Source organism: Chrysemys picta, chromosome 16 (assembly GCF_011386835.1).
Source record: "Chrysemys picta bellii isolate R12L10 chromosome 16, ASM1138683v2, whole genome shotgun sequence".
Lineage (NCBI taxonomy): Eukaryota > Metazoa > Chordata > Testudines > Emydidae > Chrysemys > Chrysemys picta.
In genome coordinates, this window is record NC_088806.1 from 4,439,657 (window position 1) to 4,456,002 (window position 16,346).

At 47.6% G+C, this 16,346-nt stretch overlaps 1 protein-coding gene across 8 annotated transcripts in view; it reads right to left on the bottom strand.

Moving 5' to 3' along the window:
• Positions 1–5,226: 5,226 nt before the first annotated feature.
• LOC135975968 (glucose 1,6-bisphosphate synthase-like) overlaps positions 5,227–16,346 on the bottom strand; it is a 316,498-nt gene continuing 305,378 nt past the window's right edge. For 4 of the 8 annotated variants that reach the window (XR_010593189.1, XR_010593190.1, XR_010593188.1 and 1 more), the window contains 2 exons: positions 14,975–15,080; positions 5,790–8,282 (listed from right to left, as the gene is read on the bottom strand). Coding sequence is in view for 2 of the 8 variants with exons in the window: in XM_065570142.1 (XP_065426214.1) it covers positions 14,997–15,080 (84 nt within the window). In the remaining 6 variants the exon portion in view is untranslated. Of the gene's footprint in view, positions 8,283–14,974; positions 15,081–16,346 lie in introns of all 8 variants that reach the window. The other 4 variants (XR_010593192.1, XR_010593193.1, XR_010593191.1 and 1 more) reach the window with 2 other exon arrangements.

Sequence of the window (16,346 nt, forward strand, 5' to 3'; positions counted from 1 at the left end):
TGTGACTCCACTGTAGTGTAAAAAAAAATTGGGGGGCACCGCTTTTTGGCACCCCCCAAATCTTCTCTGACCCCACAGGAGAGAGCGGGGGTGGAGAAGAGTGGTCCAGGACCCCTTTCAACTGTGGGTCCGGCACCAGTGGCACCATTGTAAATCCAGTATTGGACCTGACTGAGGGGTTCCTGTTGTCTGTACCTGCAAGACCTGTCTTGGACTGTGTTCCTATCGTCTAAATAAACCTTCTGCTTTACTGGCTGGCTGAGAGTCACGGTGAATCGCAGGAAGCCGGGGGTGCAGGGCCTTGTCTCCCCCAAACTCTGTGACAACTGGTGGTAGCGGTGGGATGTACTGCACCCCGTGGATGGCGCTTCCTGCAGTAAGTGACTGGAGAGCAGTAAAACGAAGGGGGGATAACGAGGACCAGGTGTGCTGAAGGCTCAGAGAGAGATGGTTTCAGGGGGCGATTAACCCCTGGGAGTGTGTGACCAGCAAGAAGGACTTTTGCAGTAACAGGGTCCCCTGCGGATTGCAGCAAGTGGTCCCGGGGCGGAGGAGTCTGCAGCTTGACCCTGGCAGAGAGGGGGTGACCTTGACAAGGGTTGGCACACTAGGGGTTCTCCCTGGAAACCGTGGGGAGCTGAGAACACACGGGCCTGTGAGGCCACAACAACTTGGGAACAGTGAAGTGATGGCCTATCACATCTCCTTAAGGACATTGTAACCCTGTGCAAAAAGAGAGAGTTGCACATTGGAAAGTTCACCAAAGCACAGTTAATCGTGCAACTGGAGGATGATGACTGCTCTAAGGAGCAGATTCCTGACCCAAATGGAGGAGGATCTGGGAGCAGCTGGACCAGTAGCCAGGCATCCCCAAAACGCCTGTCCCCGACTAGATGGGGGTCTTCATGATTGGGTTCCCCATAGGGGGGTCGGACACAGATGGGACTGGAGCTGAGTCCGAGAGAGCAAGAGGACTGTGAGAGACAATGAGAGCCTGAGAAAAAGCTGCAGGAGAAGCAGCAGCAGGATGAACTGGTGATGGTGGAGCGGAGAGGCATAGGGGACTTCTCAGGGGTGAGTGGGGATAGACCCCAGGGTGCCAGTTCCGCAGGGAACCTCGATACTAAATTGCTGCCCCTAGTTAAGGAGGGGGGGATGTGGTTGCCCACCACACGGCCTTCGAGCAGGCTGGTGATTTGAACCAGGGGGATCCTGCGGAAAAGCCCCGGTGTCTAGCTCCCTTGCTGGGTCCCAAGGCCATAGACGCCGTCAGCCAGATGGGTGGGGTAGTGGACAGGCTCCCACTCCTGACCCCAACCTATATGTCTGTGTGGAGTCTCCTGGGCTCAGGCCCCTCGGATTCCCAGTGGGAGCAGAAGGTGGTGGTCAATGGGGAGACATTCCTGGGATGGCGAGACCCTGGGACAGAGGGAACTGTTGTCAGGCCCCGGGTGGTGCAGCCGCAGATGCTGAGGGGCTGTGTGACCTGCGTGAAGGCCCCATGAAGCCCATTGCCCTGCCTATGGCCCAGATTCCTGTGCAGACACAGGAGGTGTTGGGCTGGCTGGTCGTTGGGGTTCTCCAGGATATCAGCTGTGAGACCCTGTTGGGGAGGGTGTCTCTTTGGGACAGGATCCAGGCCCTGCTCCTGTAACGGCCGAGGGTTTGAATTTGAATCCCGGGAACCAATCGGCTGAGACGGAAATGGTCAGTGAAAATGCAAATGACCTGGCTGGCAGGGGGGAGGAACTGCTAGGCTTAGGATACCTGCCTGTCTCTAACCAGACCCCTGGGACTGTGGGGGACAAAGATGTTCCCTGCCCCCCTGCACACCGGAAAGGGGGCTCACGCTGGCTCTGATGCTGTGACCAGAGCAGAGAGCTCACTGCCTGCCCCCACTGGGACAGCAAGGACAGCGCTGAACCAGGGGGGAGAAGAGACCCCAGCTGAGTGCGGGGGGGGGGGACACAGGCAGGGCAGGATGGCTGCCAACCATGGAAGTGATTCTATGGTAGGGATGGGGGGCTCTGGATATAGCAAGGCGATCCGGTTGGGGAAGAAATGCATCCTGGTGGTGATGGATTTCGCCAACCGCTACCCAGGGGTGGGGGATCTGCCCTCCGCTGAGACAGACATGCTGCTGACCATCTTCAGCAAAGAAGGGGTCTCCAGTGAAGTCCTTACAGACCGGGGTCAAATTTCATGTCAGCCTGGCTTGTGGGAGAAATGTGGGGGTCTGTCCCTGGACCTCTGCATATCACCCTCAGTTCAACGGGCTGGTGAAGAGGATCAGAGATTGGCCCGTTCTCCAGACCAAGAAACACGTCCAGGCCTTTATCGGGATGGCAGGGTGCTACGCGGGTTCATACCCCACTTTAGCTCCCTAGCTACTCCCATCACTGAGGTATGTAAGAAGGGGAAGCCAGACGTGGTGGTCTGGACTGAGCAGTGCCAAAGGGCTCTCTGTGCGCTGAAGGAGGCTCTAATCCAGGGCCTGGTAAATCTGATAAACCCAGACAGTGCCAAGCCCTTTATAATGTTCACCGATGCCTCAGATGCAGGGCTGGGCCGTGGTGCTGATGCAGGTCGATGCTAAGGGGGAGAGACACCCCATTGGGTGCCCAAGCAAGAAGCTGCTGCCCTGGGAGCAGAACTACGTGGCCATAAAGAAGAAATGCCTGGCCATGGGGCAGGCCCGTAAAAAGCTGCAGCCGTACCTATTTCGGCTGCGCTTTGCAGTGTATACTAACCCCTCTGCCCTGACGTGGCTGCATCCAATGAAAGGGGCTGATGCCAAGCGGGGGGTGACAGAGACACATGGTCAGAGAGTGGCCAAGGTCAAGATGGGGGTTCTTAACCAAGAGAGCTCAAATCACAGCCCTCCAAACTGGAGCGCTGGGAGAAGACCCGATCTCAGTTTGAACCCCAAGGGTTTTGGAAAAAGGGCACGGGCCGCTTAAACCTTCCCACATGCCACCAGCAAGTGCCATCAAGCACACTCGACCCAAGGAAGGGTATAAAACTGGAAGGGCCTGGTGTAACTCCCACCAAAGAATGGGAGAGATGATGGGGCATCCATGGGAACGTTGGTGGGATCAAACTTCCCCAGGTCACCGGCTAAAGTGACCTCGCTCAGTTCAGTCTTGAAGGGGGGACAGATGTGACAAAGTGGGACTGTTCTTAATGTTTCTTCTGAATACTGTAAGGGTGCCTCAGTTTCCCCTATGCATTTCTTAAGTCTCTAGGTGGTGGGATAAGGGGGTGTGATTGTTGCAGAGCGGAGGGCCAGTGTACATAAATGGCCGACACTCTGTCTCCTGGCAACTGATGGCCTGGGCCCTTCCCCCCCTGCAAGGTGATAGCTAAAGGTGTTGGAGAACAAAGGCATCAGGTGACCTCCCGGCCCGGGGAAAGGGACAAAGCCCAGAGGAGGAGGGGTGGAGGGTCTCAGTTTGGAGCTGGCTGGGAAAATGGAGGGGAGCCCAGACAGGGCTCTGGCCTCCCTGGGGTCCCCCAAGATGGACCTGACTGAGGGGTTCCTGTTGTCTGTACCTGCAAGACCTGTCTTGGATTGTGTTCCTGTAGTCTAAATAAACCTTGTACTTTACTGGCTGGCTGAGAGTCATGGTGAATCGCAGGAAGCCGGGGGTGCAGGCCCTTGTCTCCCCCAAACTCTGTGAGGGGGGGGGATGAGCTAGGAGTTTGGGAGGTGTCACTGGGGGGCAAAGCTGGGAGTTGGAGGGGTGTCAGTGAGAGGGGGCAGAGCTGGTGGTTGGGGGGGGTATCAGTGAGGGGGTAGAGTTGGGAGTTTGGGGGTGTCAGTGAGAGGGGTCAGAGTTGGGGAGTTTGGGGGTGTCAGAGGGGGCAGAGCTGGGAGTTTTTTGGGGGTGTCAGTATGAAGGGGCAGAGCTGGGAGTTTGGGGGTGTTAGTGAGGGGGGGCAGAGCTGGGATTTTGGGGTGTGTTGTGAGGGGGGGGCAGAGCTGGGAGTTATCTTAAGAAATAAAAATAGAAACACCCATTGTAAATCGTAAACTTGAGGAGGTCAGGGATAATGGTAGGATGACAAATGGGAATGAGGATATGGAGGTAGATATTACCACATTCGAGCCAAACTCGAACAGCTTAATGCGACTAAATCGCAGAGAATCTTCATCCAAGAATATTAAAGGAACTGGCACATGAAAAATTCTTGCTAATGGGCTTGCAATTTCATGAATCTGTAAACTCAGGGGTTGTACTGTGTGACTGGAGAATTGCTAACAAAGTTCCTATTTTTAAGAAAGGGAAAAAAAGTAATCTGGGTAACTACAGGCCTGTTAGTTTGACATCTGTAGTATGCAAGGTCTTAGAAAAAAATTTAAAGGAGAAAGTAGTTGTCATAACTATAAAGGGAAGGGTAACAGCCCTCCTGTGTACAGTACTATAAAATCCCTCCTGGCCAGAGACTCCAAAATCCTTTCACCTGTAAAGGGTTAAGAAACTCAGGGCCACTTAGGAATCTGGGGCAAAATCAGTACTTGGTCCTGCTAGTGAAGGCAGGGGGCTGGACTCAATGACCTTTCAAGGTCCCTTCCAGTTCTAGGAGATAAAATTAAATTAATGGAGATATCCTAATTTTTTTTTAAATCATAGGGTTCTAAGGAATAGCCAGCATGGATTTTTCAAGAACAAAATCATGCCAACCAACCTAATTTCCTTCTTTGACAGGGTTACAAGCCTAGCAGATAGGAAGGAAGCAGTAGACGTGATATATGGTTATTTTAGTAAGGCTTCTGAGACAGTCCCTTGTGACATTTTCATAAGCAAACTAGGGAAATGTGGTCTAGATGAAATAATATAACATGGGTGCACAGCTGATTGAAAGACTGAACTCAGAGTAGTTCTTAAGGGTTCACTGTGAAACCAGAGCATAGCTAGTGGGATCCCACAGGGGTCACTCCTGGGTCCAGTATTAGTCAATATTTTCATTACTGACTTGGATAATGGACTGGAAAGCTTATAAAATCTGAGAATGACACCAAGCTGAGAGGGACGGAAGCACTTTGGAGGACAGGATTAGAATTCAAAATGACCCTGACAAATTAAACAATTAGTCTGACCAGTCAGACCAATCAGCTTAATTTTGTTACCTGGAAAGATAATGGAGCAAATCAAAAAATCAATTTGTAAGCACTTATCTTCTAAGTGATAAGTAACAGTCAACATGGATTAGTCAAAGAACAAATCATGTTAAACCAATTTAATATCCTTCTTTGACAGGATAACAAGCCTTGTAATATAACTCGACTTTAGCCTAAGGCTTTTGATACCATCTCACATGACCTGCTCATAAACAAACTAGGGAACTATCGCTTAGATGAACCTACTATAAGGTGGGTGCATAACTGGTTGGAAAAGCATACTCAAAGAGCCATTATCAACGCTTCACAGTCAAGCTGGAAGGGGATATTAAGTGGGGTCCCACAGGAATCTGTCCAGGTCTACTCAATATCTTACTAAATGATTTGTATAATGGCATGGAGAATACACTTATAAATCTGCGGATGATACCAAGCTGGGAGGGGTTGCAAGCACTTTAGAAGACAGGATTAGAATTCAAAATGATCTTGACAAACTAGTAAAATGGTCTGAAATAAATGCAATGAAATTCAGTAAGGACAAATGCAAAGTACTACACTTAGGAGGGAATAATCAGTTGCACAAATACATAGTGGGAAATAACCGCCTAGGCAGGAGTACTGCAGAAATGGATCCGGCTGTTAGCATGAATCACAAACTAGACATGAATCACACAGCCCTTCCGGTTTTAATTTCAAACTTACTTCTCCGGGGAAGCTCAGCTCAGACATAGCATCTAGTTTGTCAATGAAATTCCTGGGCTTTATCCCCATTTATGCTATGACCCCTTCACACTGCTCTGGCAGTATATTGGGGACTTTAAGTGGGAGTAAATTACACCTGCACCCACTTCAAAGCATTGTACCACCACCAAAATGGTGTAAAGGGGGTTTAGTGTAAAGGAAAATTAAACCCCTTTTGGTTTTTTTGTCCTGTTTTGTATGTCATTTGATCATTAAGACAAAGAGATCGAGGTGGCCAAGATCAGTGTCAGAATGCAATGTATACTTAAAGACACATTTCAGAGTGTTAGCCATGTTAGTCTGTATCAGCAAAAACAACGAGGAGTCCTTGTGGCACCTTAGAGACTACATTTATTTGGGCATAAGCTTTCATGGTCTAAAATCCACTTAATCAGATGCATGGAGTGGAAAATACATTAGGCAAGTATATATACACAGTACATGAAAAGACGGGAGTTGCCTTACCAAGTGGGGGGTCAGTGCTAACGAGAATTCAATTAAAGTGGTGTGCCAACATTTTTATGGCTGACTTAGAACAACGCTTCCATAGCTCTCGTCCCCTAACGCCCCTACTCTACTTGCACTACATGGATAACATCATCATCATCTGGACCCATGGAAAAGAAGCCCTTGAGGAATTCCACCAAGATTTCAACAATTTCCGCCACACCATCATCCTCAGCCTGGACCAGTCCACACAAGAGATCCACTTCCTGGACACTACAATGCAAATAAGCGATGGTCACATAACCACCACCCAATACCGGAAACCTACTGACCGCTATACTTACCTACATGCCTCCAGCTTTCATCCAGACCACATCACACGATCCATTGTCTACAGCCAAGCTCTAAGATACAACCGCATTTGCGCCAATCCCTCAGACAGAGACAAACACCTACAGAAACTGTATCAAGCATTCTTAAAACTACAATACCTACCTGCTGAAGTGAAGAAAGAGATTGACAGAGCCAGAAGGGTACCCAGAAGTCACCTACTACAGGAGAGGCCCAACAAAGAAAGTAACAGAACGCCACTAGCCGTCACCTTCAGCCCCCAACTAAAACCTCTCCAGCGCATCAACAAGGATCTGCAACCTATCCTGAAGGATGATCCCTCACTCTCACAGACCTTGGGAGACAATCCAGTCCTCGCTTACAGACAGCCCCCCAACCTGAAGCAAATACTCACCAGCAGCTACACACCACACAACAAAAAACACGAACCCAGGAACCTATCCCTGCAACAAACCCTGTTGCCAACTTTGTCCACATAGCTATTCAAGGGACACCATCATAGGACCTAACCACATCAGCCATACCATCAAGGGCTCGTTCACCTGCACATCAACCGAGGTGATATATGCCATCATGTGCCAGCAATGCCCCTCTGCCATGTACATTGGCCAAACCGTAGAGTCTCTACACAAAAGAATAAATGGACACAAATCAGATGTCAAGAATAACCTTCAAAAACCAATCGGAGAGCACTTCAATCTCCCTGGACACTCAATAACAGACGTAAAGGTGGCAATTCTTCAACAAAAAAACTTCAAAACAGACTCCAATGAAAAACTGCAGAACTGGAATTAATTTCCAAACTGGACACCATCAAATTAGGCCTGAATAAAGACTGGGAGTGGATGGGTCACTACAAAAACTAATTTCCCCCTACTGTTACTCACACCTTCTTGTCAACTGTTTGAAAAGGGCCACCCTGATTACCACTACAAAAGTGATTTTTCCTCCCTTGGTATCCTACTGTTGAGAATAGCCCACTGCCACTTTAATTGAATTGTCTTGTTAGAACTGACCCCCCCACTTGGTAAGGCAACTCCCATCCTTTCATGTTCTGTGTATATATTCTGCCTACTGTATTTTCCACTCCATGCATCTGATGAAGTGGGTTTTAGCCCATGAAAGCTCATGCCCAAATAAATTTGTTAGTCTCTAAGGTGCCACAAGTACTCCTCGTTTTTTTTTTAAAGACCCATGTATACTTAAAGACACAGCAGCTTATTTTTACAAAAGCAAGAAATATGTTTCAAATGCGAGAAGTACAGTTTGTTACACGTATTTAATTGCTGATAGGAAGATGGAACAAGCAAGCTGGATTTCTAGTAACACCATGAAAGCACCAAAGAAATATTCACATTTCCACAGGTAAGTGAGGCACTCTGAGCCCTTTATCCGATAGATTCCTCATGGGAAGTTAGGGAGCACTGAAACACTTCTTCAAAAGCGTCCAGAAAAGGCTCAGTTATTTCATCAACTATGACATGTCTCTGGAGTTCTTCGCTCAGCGAGGTGACACCCGTCCCTTCGAGTCCATAAGGAACAATGTGATCAAACCACATAAGATCTGTGCAGCAGTTCAGCGCCAGCCCATGAGAGGTTATATGCCTTCCACAATGGACACCTGAAAAGCAAAACATACATGTCACCTCGTTCAGTGCTATGTACCACACACCACCCCTCCCCCAAAGTCATCTTAAATGTCAGATCCCAAGGCCAGAAGGGACCATCGTGATCATCTAGCCTGACCTGTATAACACAAGCTACAGAACTTCCCCCAAATAACCCCTAGAGCAGATCTTTCAGAAAAACATCCAATCCGGATTTAAAAATTACCAGTGATGGACAATCCGCTACAGCCCTTGGCAAGTTGTTCCAATGGTTAAATATCCCCTTCACACTAAGACTCCTATCCACCTTACCACATAAGTTGCCCAGCTGATGAGGCACCAATGCTGTAGTGCTTATCAGCAGCGAGGGCGCTGAGACCATAGCTTATCACGTTCACCAATACGGTCTCAATGTTTCCTTGTACTCCCCCACCATCTGTTATCTCATCTTACACGTCAACTGTAAGTTCTCTGGGGGCAGAGACCTGCCTGTCTGCACTGTATTTGTGACTGGGGTTCCCAAGCTCTATTATAATACAAATTTAGCCCAGGGCACTGGGTTCATTGTTATTGCAGAGACATGCAGGCATGGTGTGCAGTCCCTCATGAGGAAGTGAAATTCTTGTAAATATCTGCTTGTTAACCGGGCAAATCCTGCCTATTAGCCGGATTGGCTCTGGGAGCGAATGAGGACAAAGGACAGCATGATGATGTGCATGTTCGCAGTCATACATAGTAGATCCCTGATTTTCCTGCTTTGCACTGCACAACAGGAGAGCTGGGATTCTACACTACTGTACAGTGACCATTGTTTTTAGAGAATCCTAGAGCTTTTCAGTAGCAGAAAATTTCCAGGAATTATTAAGGCCCACGTCCTGAAAGATTTACACATGTGCACAATTTTAGTCAGAGGAGTAATCCAATGAGATTACACACACGAGTAATGGTACACACGTGCAGAAATCTTTCCAGGACTGAGGCATAAAAATGTAGTTCCTAGTGATTTACAAGTAACCTCTAAGATTATTAGAATTGAGATTAGCGTGCGGGGGGGGGGGGTGACGTTATTGATATAATCTGGGACCATATAGATCATTGTTGCAACCAAGGTCCTGTAGTGGCACGCAAATCTTGTATAAAGGGGATCAAATGGGGTGTCTAAGACAAGGTTCTGGTTTACTGGTTATGATTATGCTGTCTATATGTGTGTATCACTTTTGTAGTTGAAGTTATGAATATTGGCTCTATACTGTCTGTATTTCAAACTTATGCTATGCTGCTGGGTGACATCCCAGACAAACTGGTGTTAGCTCTGCCTAGCCTGCTTGATGGCCCATTAAGGACCATCAGCTATACAATGGACCCATTGAGAGAAGGCAGATACACCTTGTAACTCGGCAAAGTATTCAGGGACTGGCCCATGTGACTCCAGACTCCATTTTGTTGTAATTTTCCACAGTAAGAACAAAGAGGTGTTCTTACACCTGGAAAAGACTATATAAGGCTGATGCCTCATCTCCATTTGGTCTTCAATCCTGCTTCATACCTCTGGAGGAACTTTGCTACAAGCTGAAGCTTTGAACAAAGGACTGAGGACCCATCCCAGCGGGGGATGTATTCCAGAGACTTGATTTGAACCTGCAGTTTATTCCATCGCTGCTGCAAGCCTGAACCAAGAACTTTGCCATTACTGTATGTAATTGATTCCATTTAACCAATTCTAACTCTCATCTCTATCTTTTTCCTTTTATGAATAAACCTTTAGATTTTAGATTCTAAAGGATTGGCAACAGCGTGATTTGTGGGTAAGATCTGATTTGTATATTGACCTGGGTCTGGGGCTTGGTCCTTTGGGATCAGGAGAACCTTTTTCTTTTACTGGGGTATTGGTTTTCATAACCATTTGTCCCCATAACGAGTGGTACTGGTGGTAATACTGGGAAACTGGAGTGTCTAAGAAGATTGCTTGTGAGACTTGCAGTTAGCCAGTGGGGTGAGACTGAAGAAAAGGTGGAAAAAACCCCAGCCTTGGGCTGTAACTGCCCTATTTGAGCAATTTGTCCTGAGTTGGCACTCTCAGTTGGGTTCCGCCAGAACCGCATTGTCACAGGGGGATCTCTATTATTTCAGTATGTGGACTGCCTTTAGCCACACTCCATGTATAATCAGGTCACTCTACCTGCTATCTTCCATGGATCTTTCACACAGCAGCACATGAAAGGAGAAGCAGTTTAATAAAGGCTATGCTACGGCCTTGTCTCTGCTAGAAAAGGATCTGCCAGTGTAACTATACCAGCAAACCATCTTAGTGGAGGTGCCGTTTATACCAGGAAGAGTGCATTTGCTGGTATAATTTATATCAGTTCCCTAAATGAAATAAATGATATCAGCAAAAGCATGGTTTTGCTTGTGTAACTGCATCTACATTTGTGCTTTTGCCACCACCATCAGGTCAGTTATGGGATGTGATTTTTTCCACGCTTGATAACGAGCTACACTGGCAAAAATTTTAAGGGTAGATCAGGTCTATACTGTCAAAAACCTCTAGTGTGGACATATTTATATTAGTATAAAAGTGCTTATTGGATTTCCCTGACCAGGATAAACGATACCAGTATAAACACCGTTATAACTGTGTCTACACTACCACTTTACTGGCATATCTACATTAGTAAAAATCACACCCCAAACCAACACAGCAATGCCAGTAAGACTCATTAGAGCAGGGGTCTCAAACACGAGGCCTGGGGGCCGCATGCGGCCCGCGGGGTTATTTTCTGCGGCCCGCGAGCTCCTCGCGGCCCCCCCCCGCCCTCCCCCAGTGTTTACCTAGAGCGGCTCCGGCCCAACGCGCACTGGGGGCAGGGCAGGCTCCCTGCCTGCCCGCCCTGCCCCCGCCCCGCTCCGTGAAGCGGGCGGAACCTGGGGAAGGAGGGGCGCAGGGGTGTCTGGCGCTGTTGCTTCGGGCACCGCCCCAGCGGCTCCCATTGGCCACGAATGGGGAACCGCGGCCAATGGGAGCCGCTGGGGGAAGTGCCCGAAGCAACAGCCACACACCCCTGCACCCCTCCTTCCCCAAGTTCCATCCGCTTCCCGGAGCGACGCGGGGGCAGGGCAGGTAGGCAGGCAGGCACCCTGCCCTGCCTCCGGTGCGCGTCAGGCCTGAGCCCACCCCCCCGAATCCCTCCTGCCGCCGAACCCCCTGCCCTGATCCCCCTGCCTCACCCTTCACCCTGATCCCCTGCCGCACCCCTCACCCCTCCTGCACCCCACACCCCAACTCCCTGCCCTGAGCCCCCGCCACACCCCTGGGGGCAGGGAGGGGGCAGAGATGGGGTGGGGATTTCAGGGAAAGGGTTGGAATGGGGGCAGGAAAGGGGTGGGAAGAGGTGGGGCCTCGTGGAAGGGGTGGAGTGGGGGTGGGACCGAGGGCGAGGTGTCAGTAATTGCGGCCCTCGGGCCAATGTAGTAGTCCTCATGTGGCCCTCGTGGTCATTTGAGTTTGAGACCCTTGCATTAGAACAGACCAGGCAAAGCAGAAAAGCATGGCCTTGATCCTGCACTGAAAACCCCATGGGTGGATCCCTGCATCCGTGCTGAGCCCCACTGAAGTCTGTGCTGTTCACTGCAGCATCAGGGCTTGTGATCATAAAACCACGAACACTGGTGGGGCAGTTGGGCAGGTGCAAAACCTGAAACTACTCTTAACTCACTCAAGGCCGCTCAGCCCCATCTCCTGCCAACTTCCCAGGAGCTCCCCAAGTCTCCACTTGTCCCCTGATCCTCTACATCTCCGCTGCCCCCCATGACCTCCTCACCCCTCCTGCCTTCTCCTCAGGGACCCCCTGAGCCCCCACATCGCCCAACTGCTACCCCCATTTCCCCTGCACCCCTCTTCTTGCCTCCTCCCCAGGGACCCTGAGCCCCCTGTACCCCCCCATGTTCCCTTCACGCCCTTCCTGCCCCGGGACCCCCCGAACCCCGCACTTCTCCCAGCCCCCCGCCTCCCCCCGGATCCTGGCCCGGCGCTCACCCACGGCGCAGAGCTTGCGGCCCCACAGCCACATGCCGGTCCTCCCATGATTACACAGTTCCTATTAGGATTTACTTCCCTAAAAACGTTAAAGAGTTCTCTGTCCATATCCAGGCTAGATCCCGGCGGTCTATAGCACACGCCAAGCACTGTCCCAGGGGAGGCTCTAGTAGTTCTTTTACCCAATGTGAGTAATGCCCAGACAGACTTCGCCTTATCCATTCCATCACTTATTTCTTTATAGTTTACCTCATTATTGACATACAATGCTACTCCCCCACCTTTACCTTTGTTCTGGTCTTTCCTAAACAGCACATACCCTCCCATACCTGTACTCCAGTCATGACTACCATTCCACCACGTTTCAGTTATTCCCATGCTATCTGGTTTCGTTTCTCGGACCAGGAGCTCCAATTCCTCCATTTTGTTACCTAGGCTTCTTGCATTGGTGTATAAACATCTTAATTTATGCCTTTTGGCCTCTCTCACATTTGTTATCCCATTTGGTATGGACACTGTACTGCTAGTATAACCTATTAGTCTAGTATCCATCCTCCGCCCCCCCTTATCTCCAATCTCTTCCCCCCGGCTATATCCGTTCTTATCTCCTCGTCCTCCCTCTCAATGTTATAATCTGGTGTGGAGATTAACTGGACATCTCCCAACTGTCTCCCCCAAATTCCTAGTTTAAAGCTCTTTTGATGAGATGAGCCAGCCTCCCTCCCAGAAGTCTATGTCTGTTGAATGTAAAATGATTGTAAGTGAGGATGAAATGGATAAGTTTGGCAATGTGTTTGAGGTGGATATCTGAGAGTTGTTCATTGGTCTTGCAGATATTTGAGACAGGCAGCAATGCAATCAGGGTTACAGATGTTGATGGATAGGAGGTGACATCCATGGTGACACGGACAGTGTTGCGAAGGAGGCTGTTAATGTTATGGAGCTTCTGGTGGAAGTTGGCGTGTCCTGGATAAAATCGGCCCTTTGTGTGGTGAACTGTTTGAGGATGTTTTTTGTGAGTCCTGATATTCCTTCAGTAAGAGTGTTGCAGCCAGATAAGATGGATCTGCCTGGTTTTCCTTATTTGCGTATCTTGGGAAGCATGTAATAGGTCCCTGGAGGGGAAAGGGTTCACGAACGGTGGGGCTGTAGAGATTCTCTTGGAGTGGTTTGGGGAAGGAAGGATTTGATGACATCCTTAAACTCCTGGGTGAATAGTAGTGTGCAATCTTCTTTGGTTTCTTTATAGTAGGTGATGTCAGAGTTGTCAGTTGGCCTTGTTGATGTAGGTCATTGAGGTTAGGAATTACAATAGCACCTCTTATCTACTGGCTTGATCACTATCTTGTGGTTGGATTTCATGGATTGTATAGCTATCCTCTCAGCAGTGGAGAGATTGTGGTGGATGTGATTTTAACTATTTCAGTCAATTTTTGTCCTGAAGCAATCAACATAATGATCAAGTGTGTGGTTTCGTTCTCTGTGAGGAGTCCAGTCAGATGTTTCTTTTCTCTTATGACTATCAGTGGGGACGTGGTAGTTGTGGGTGATGTAGTCTTTGTTGTGAAAGAATTCTTCTAGTTCTCCACGTGAGTATGATATCAGGTTCTGTGATGGAGCAGATGATCAGTCCCTTGGCGAGTACACAGAATGTGGTTCTAGTTAGGGGTTTTCTTGATAAGCTGATGATGATAGGGTGTCGCTTAACATCCATGTGGTGAGTCCTGGTTTCTCTCGGAGATGGTGTTCTGTGGGTTGTGGAGTTGTTGTAGTTGGTTTCCACCTTTTTGTTTGTGTTGGATGGCTGTCATCAGGTTTTTTGATATTTTGGGTTTCTTGCATGATCTCCAGGCAGGTTTCCTTGGTCATCCTTCCAGTGTGTGGGAAGCATGTAATGATTTCTTGTTTGAGGTAGTTCCTTCGGGAGATGTGAGGTACAGGAGATGGTTCCTCAGTTTTTTCTGAAGTCCTTCTGCAGAGCTGTTCCGCATATTTGAAGTTGTATGTAAGGATCAGAGGGTTATAGATGGTGACTCCTCTGGGGATGATGATTTGTTTCTTGCATTTACACAAGAATTCAAAGTCACTGGGAAGTTTGGTTTCATTTTTCTTCATGTTGTGGAAGAATTGTGATAAAGAGCATACATAATTTACATAATCTTGGAATGGATAAAGTGTTTTCCATGCATGTTGATTTCTAATTCCCTCTTTAATCTCATTCATGTGAGTATTATAACATATGTACAACATTCATTAAATCAGCCCTATTCATATATTCAGCTTTGAATCCAACATGTAACATGAATATAACACATAATGAAACCATCAATAAGTCCACATAACAAACCAAAATAAATAGTCATATGACATTATTGTAACCCTCACTTCACTGGTCTCCCACTTCCGTCCACTGTTTGATCTTTTCACTAACTGCGACATGCCTATAATTAGGCATCTGAAGAAGCGAGGTTCTTACCCACGAACGCTTATGCTCCCAATACTTCTGTTAGTCTTAAAGGTGCCACAGGACCCTTTGTTGCTTTTTACAGATTCAGACTAACACGGCTACCCCTCTGATACTTGACTAAATTCCTGATAAATTCCCCATATGAAGAGAAACATTCTAAGCCACACTTAAAATTCTAGTCTTTCAAATGGAATCAATCCTCATACCTCTTACTGCTGCAGCTGCTGGTCACCTGACCTCGCGTGTCATATCCAACAACGAAGCCTCTCTGCCTGAAGTTTGAAAACACCTCTCAAGGTATTTGTACATTCCCTGCAGCAAAACAGAAGCATGAAGAGTTAGGTCCATGATAGTGCACACAGCTCAAAGATTACTCGGTTTAGAATTCATTATGCCACAATAATGGGAATAAGACTTGCTTCACTAGAGCTGGGTTAATGATAAAAAATGAGCATGAATAAGCATTGGTTCAAATAGACAGAAAATCTGCTTTAATGGCGTTTGCAGGAAAAGTACATTTTTGTTCCTAGAGTGTTCACAGGAAGAGAAAGGTTGCAAATACCCATGAGAATCTAGTCAGGGAGCAGAAACAGATGACCAGACAGAACGGACAGAAAGTTAGGTAACAAATCCTCGAAGCAGCAAATACTTGAGATTAATCCACAGGATGAAACATGCTCAAACCATCTGTCAGATAACTGTAAATAATGAACCAATTCATAAAAGAAAAATCTGAATAATTCACACACACAAAAGGGCTACCTTTGTTATATAAGTAGTTCACTTAAGTCTTCGTGCTTGTGTTTAGAGCACAATCTACGGAACAGAATATGTACTAGCTCTCACTTCTTATCTAAAGAGAATTATCCTTTCAACACTGCACATTACTTTAGAAAATGTGACTCCGTATACAACAGTCTTTCATTACAAGTGAATTTACACACCTACCCCAATGGTGAAGCAGTTCTCATAAGTGTATTTAGTTCACCCTGTTTATCTTTAATAGGATATTTACTACTGATAATGCTAACATTAAAAATATGTCTAGCATGGCCTGAATATTCAGTTATTTACTTTTTAGATATTAGAAGTTGTTTATGGCAATTGTTGCTATGTAGCAAATGTATCTAGGAGCACTGATGCATGCAGTAAGCACCATTTTGATCCCCAGTGGTGAGAGGCCCTCTCTTAAAATGAATATGAAAAGCTGCCAATTCCAAAGTGTTTTCGATAACGTCACCATCTTATTGGATCTAGCTTGAACCAACTGCTTTTCTCAAATCTCCCAGTTCCCTTCAGACAGTGGAGGATATGGGAGATGGCACTGCCTGCACTAGAAGACAGAATGGTTACTTACCTTATAGTAACTGTGGTTCTTCAAGAGGTCAGCTAAGATGCATCTCCAATTCTAAATGACTGATGAGCAGAGGCCCATTTGGAAGATGGGAGTGAGGAGTCCTGCTTGCCACTAACTGCCTTACAAAATTCAGGTATGTGGATGTTTCTAAAGCACACTTTAGTGGAATAAGCTTTGGTACCAGCCATGTGATAGCAGCCTGAAATGCACTGTAATTCACT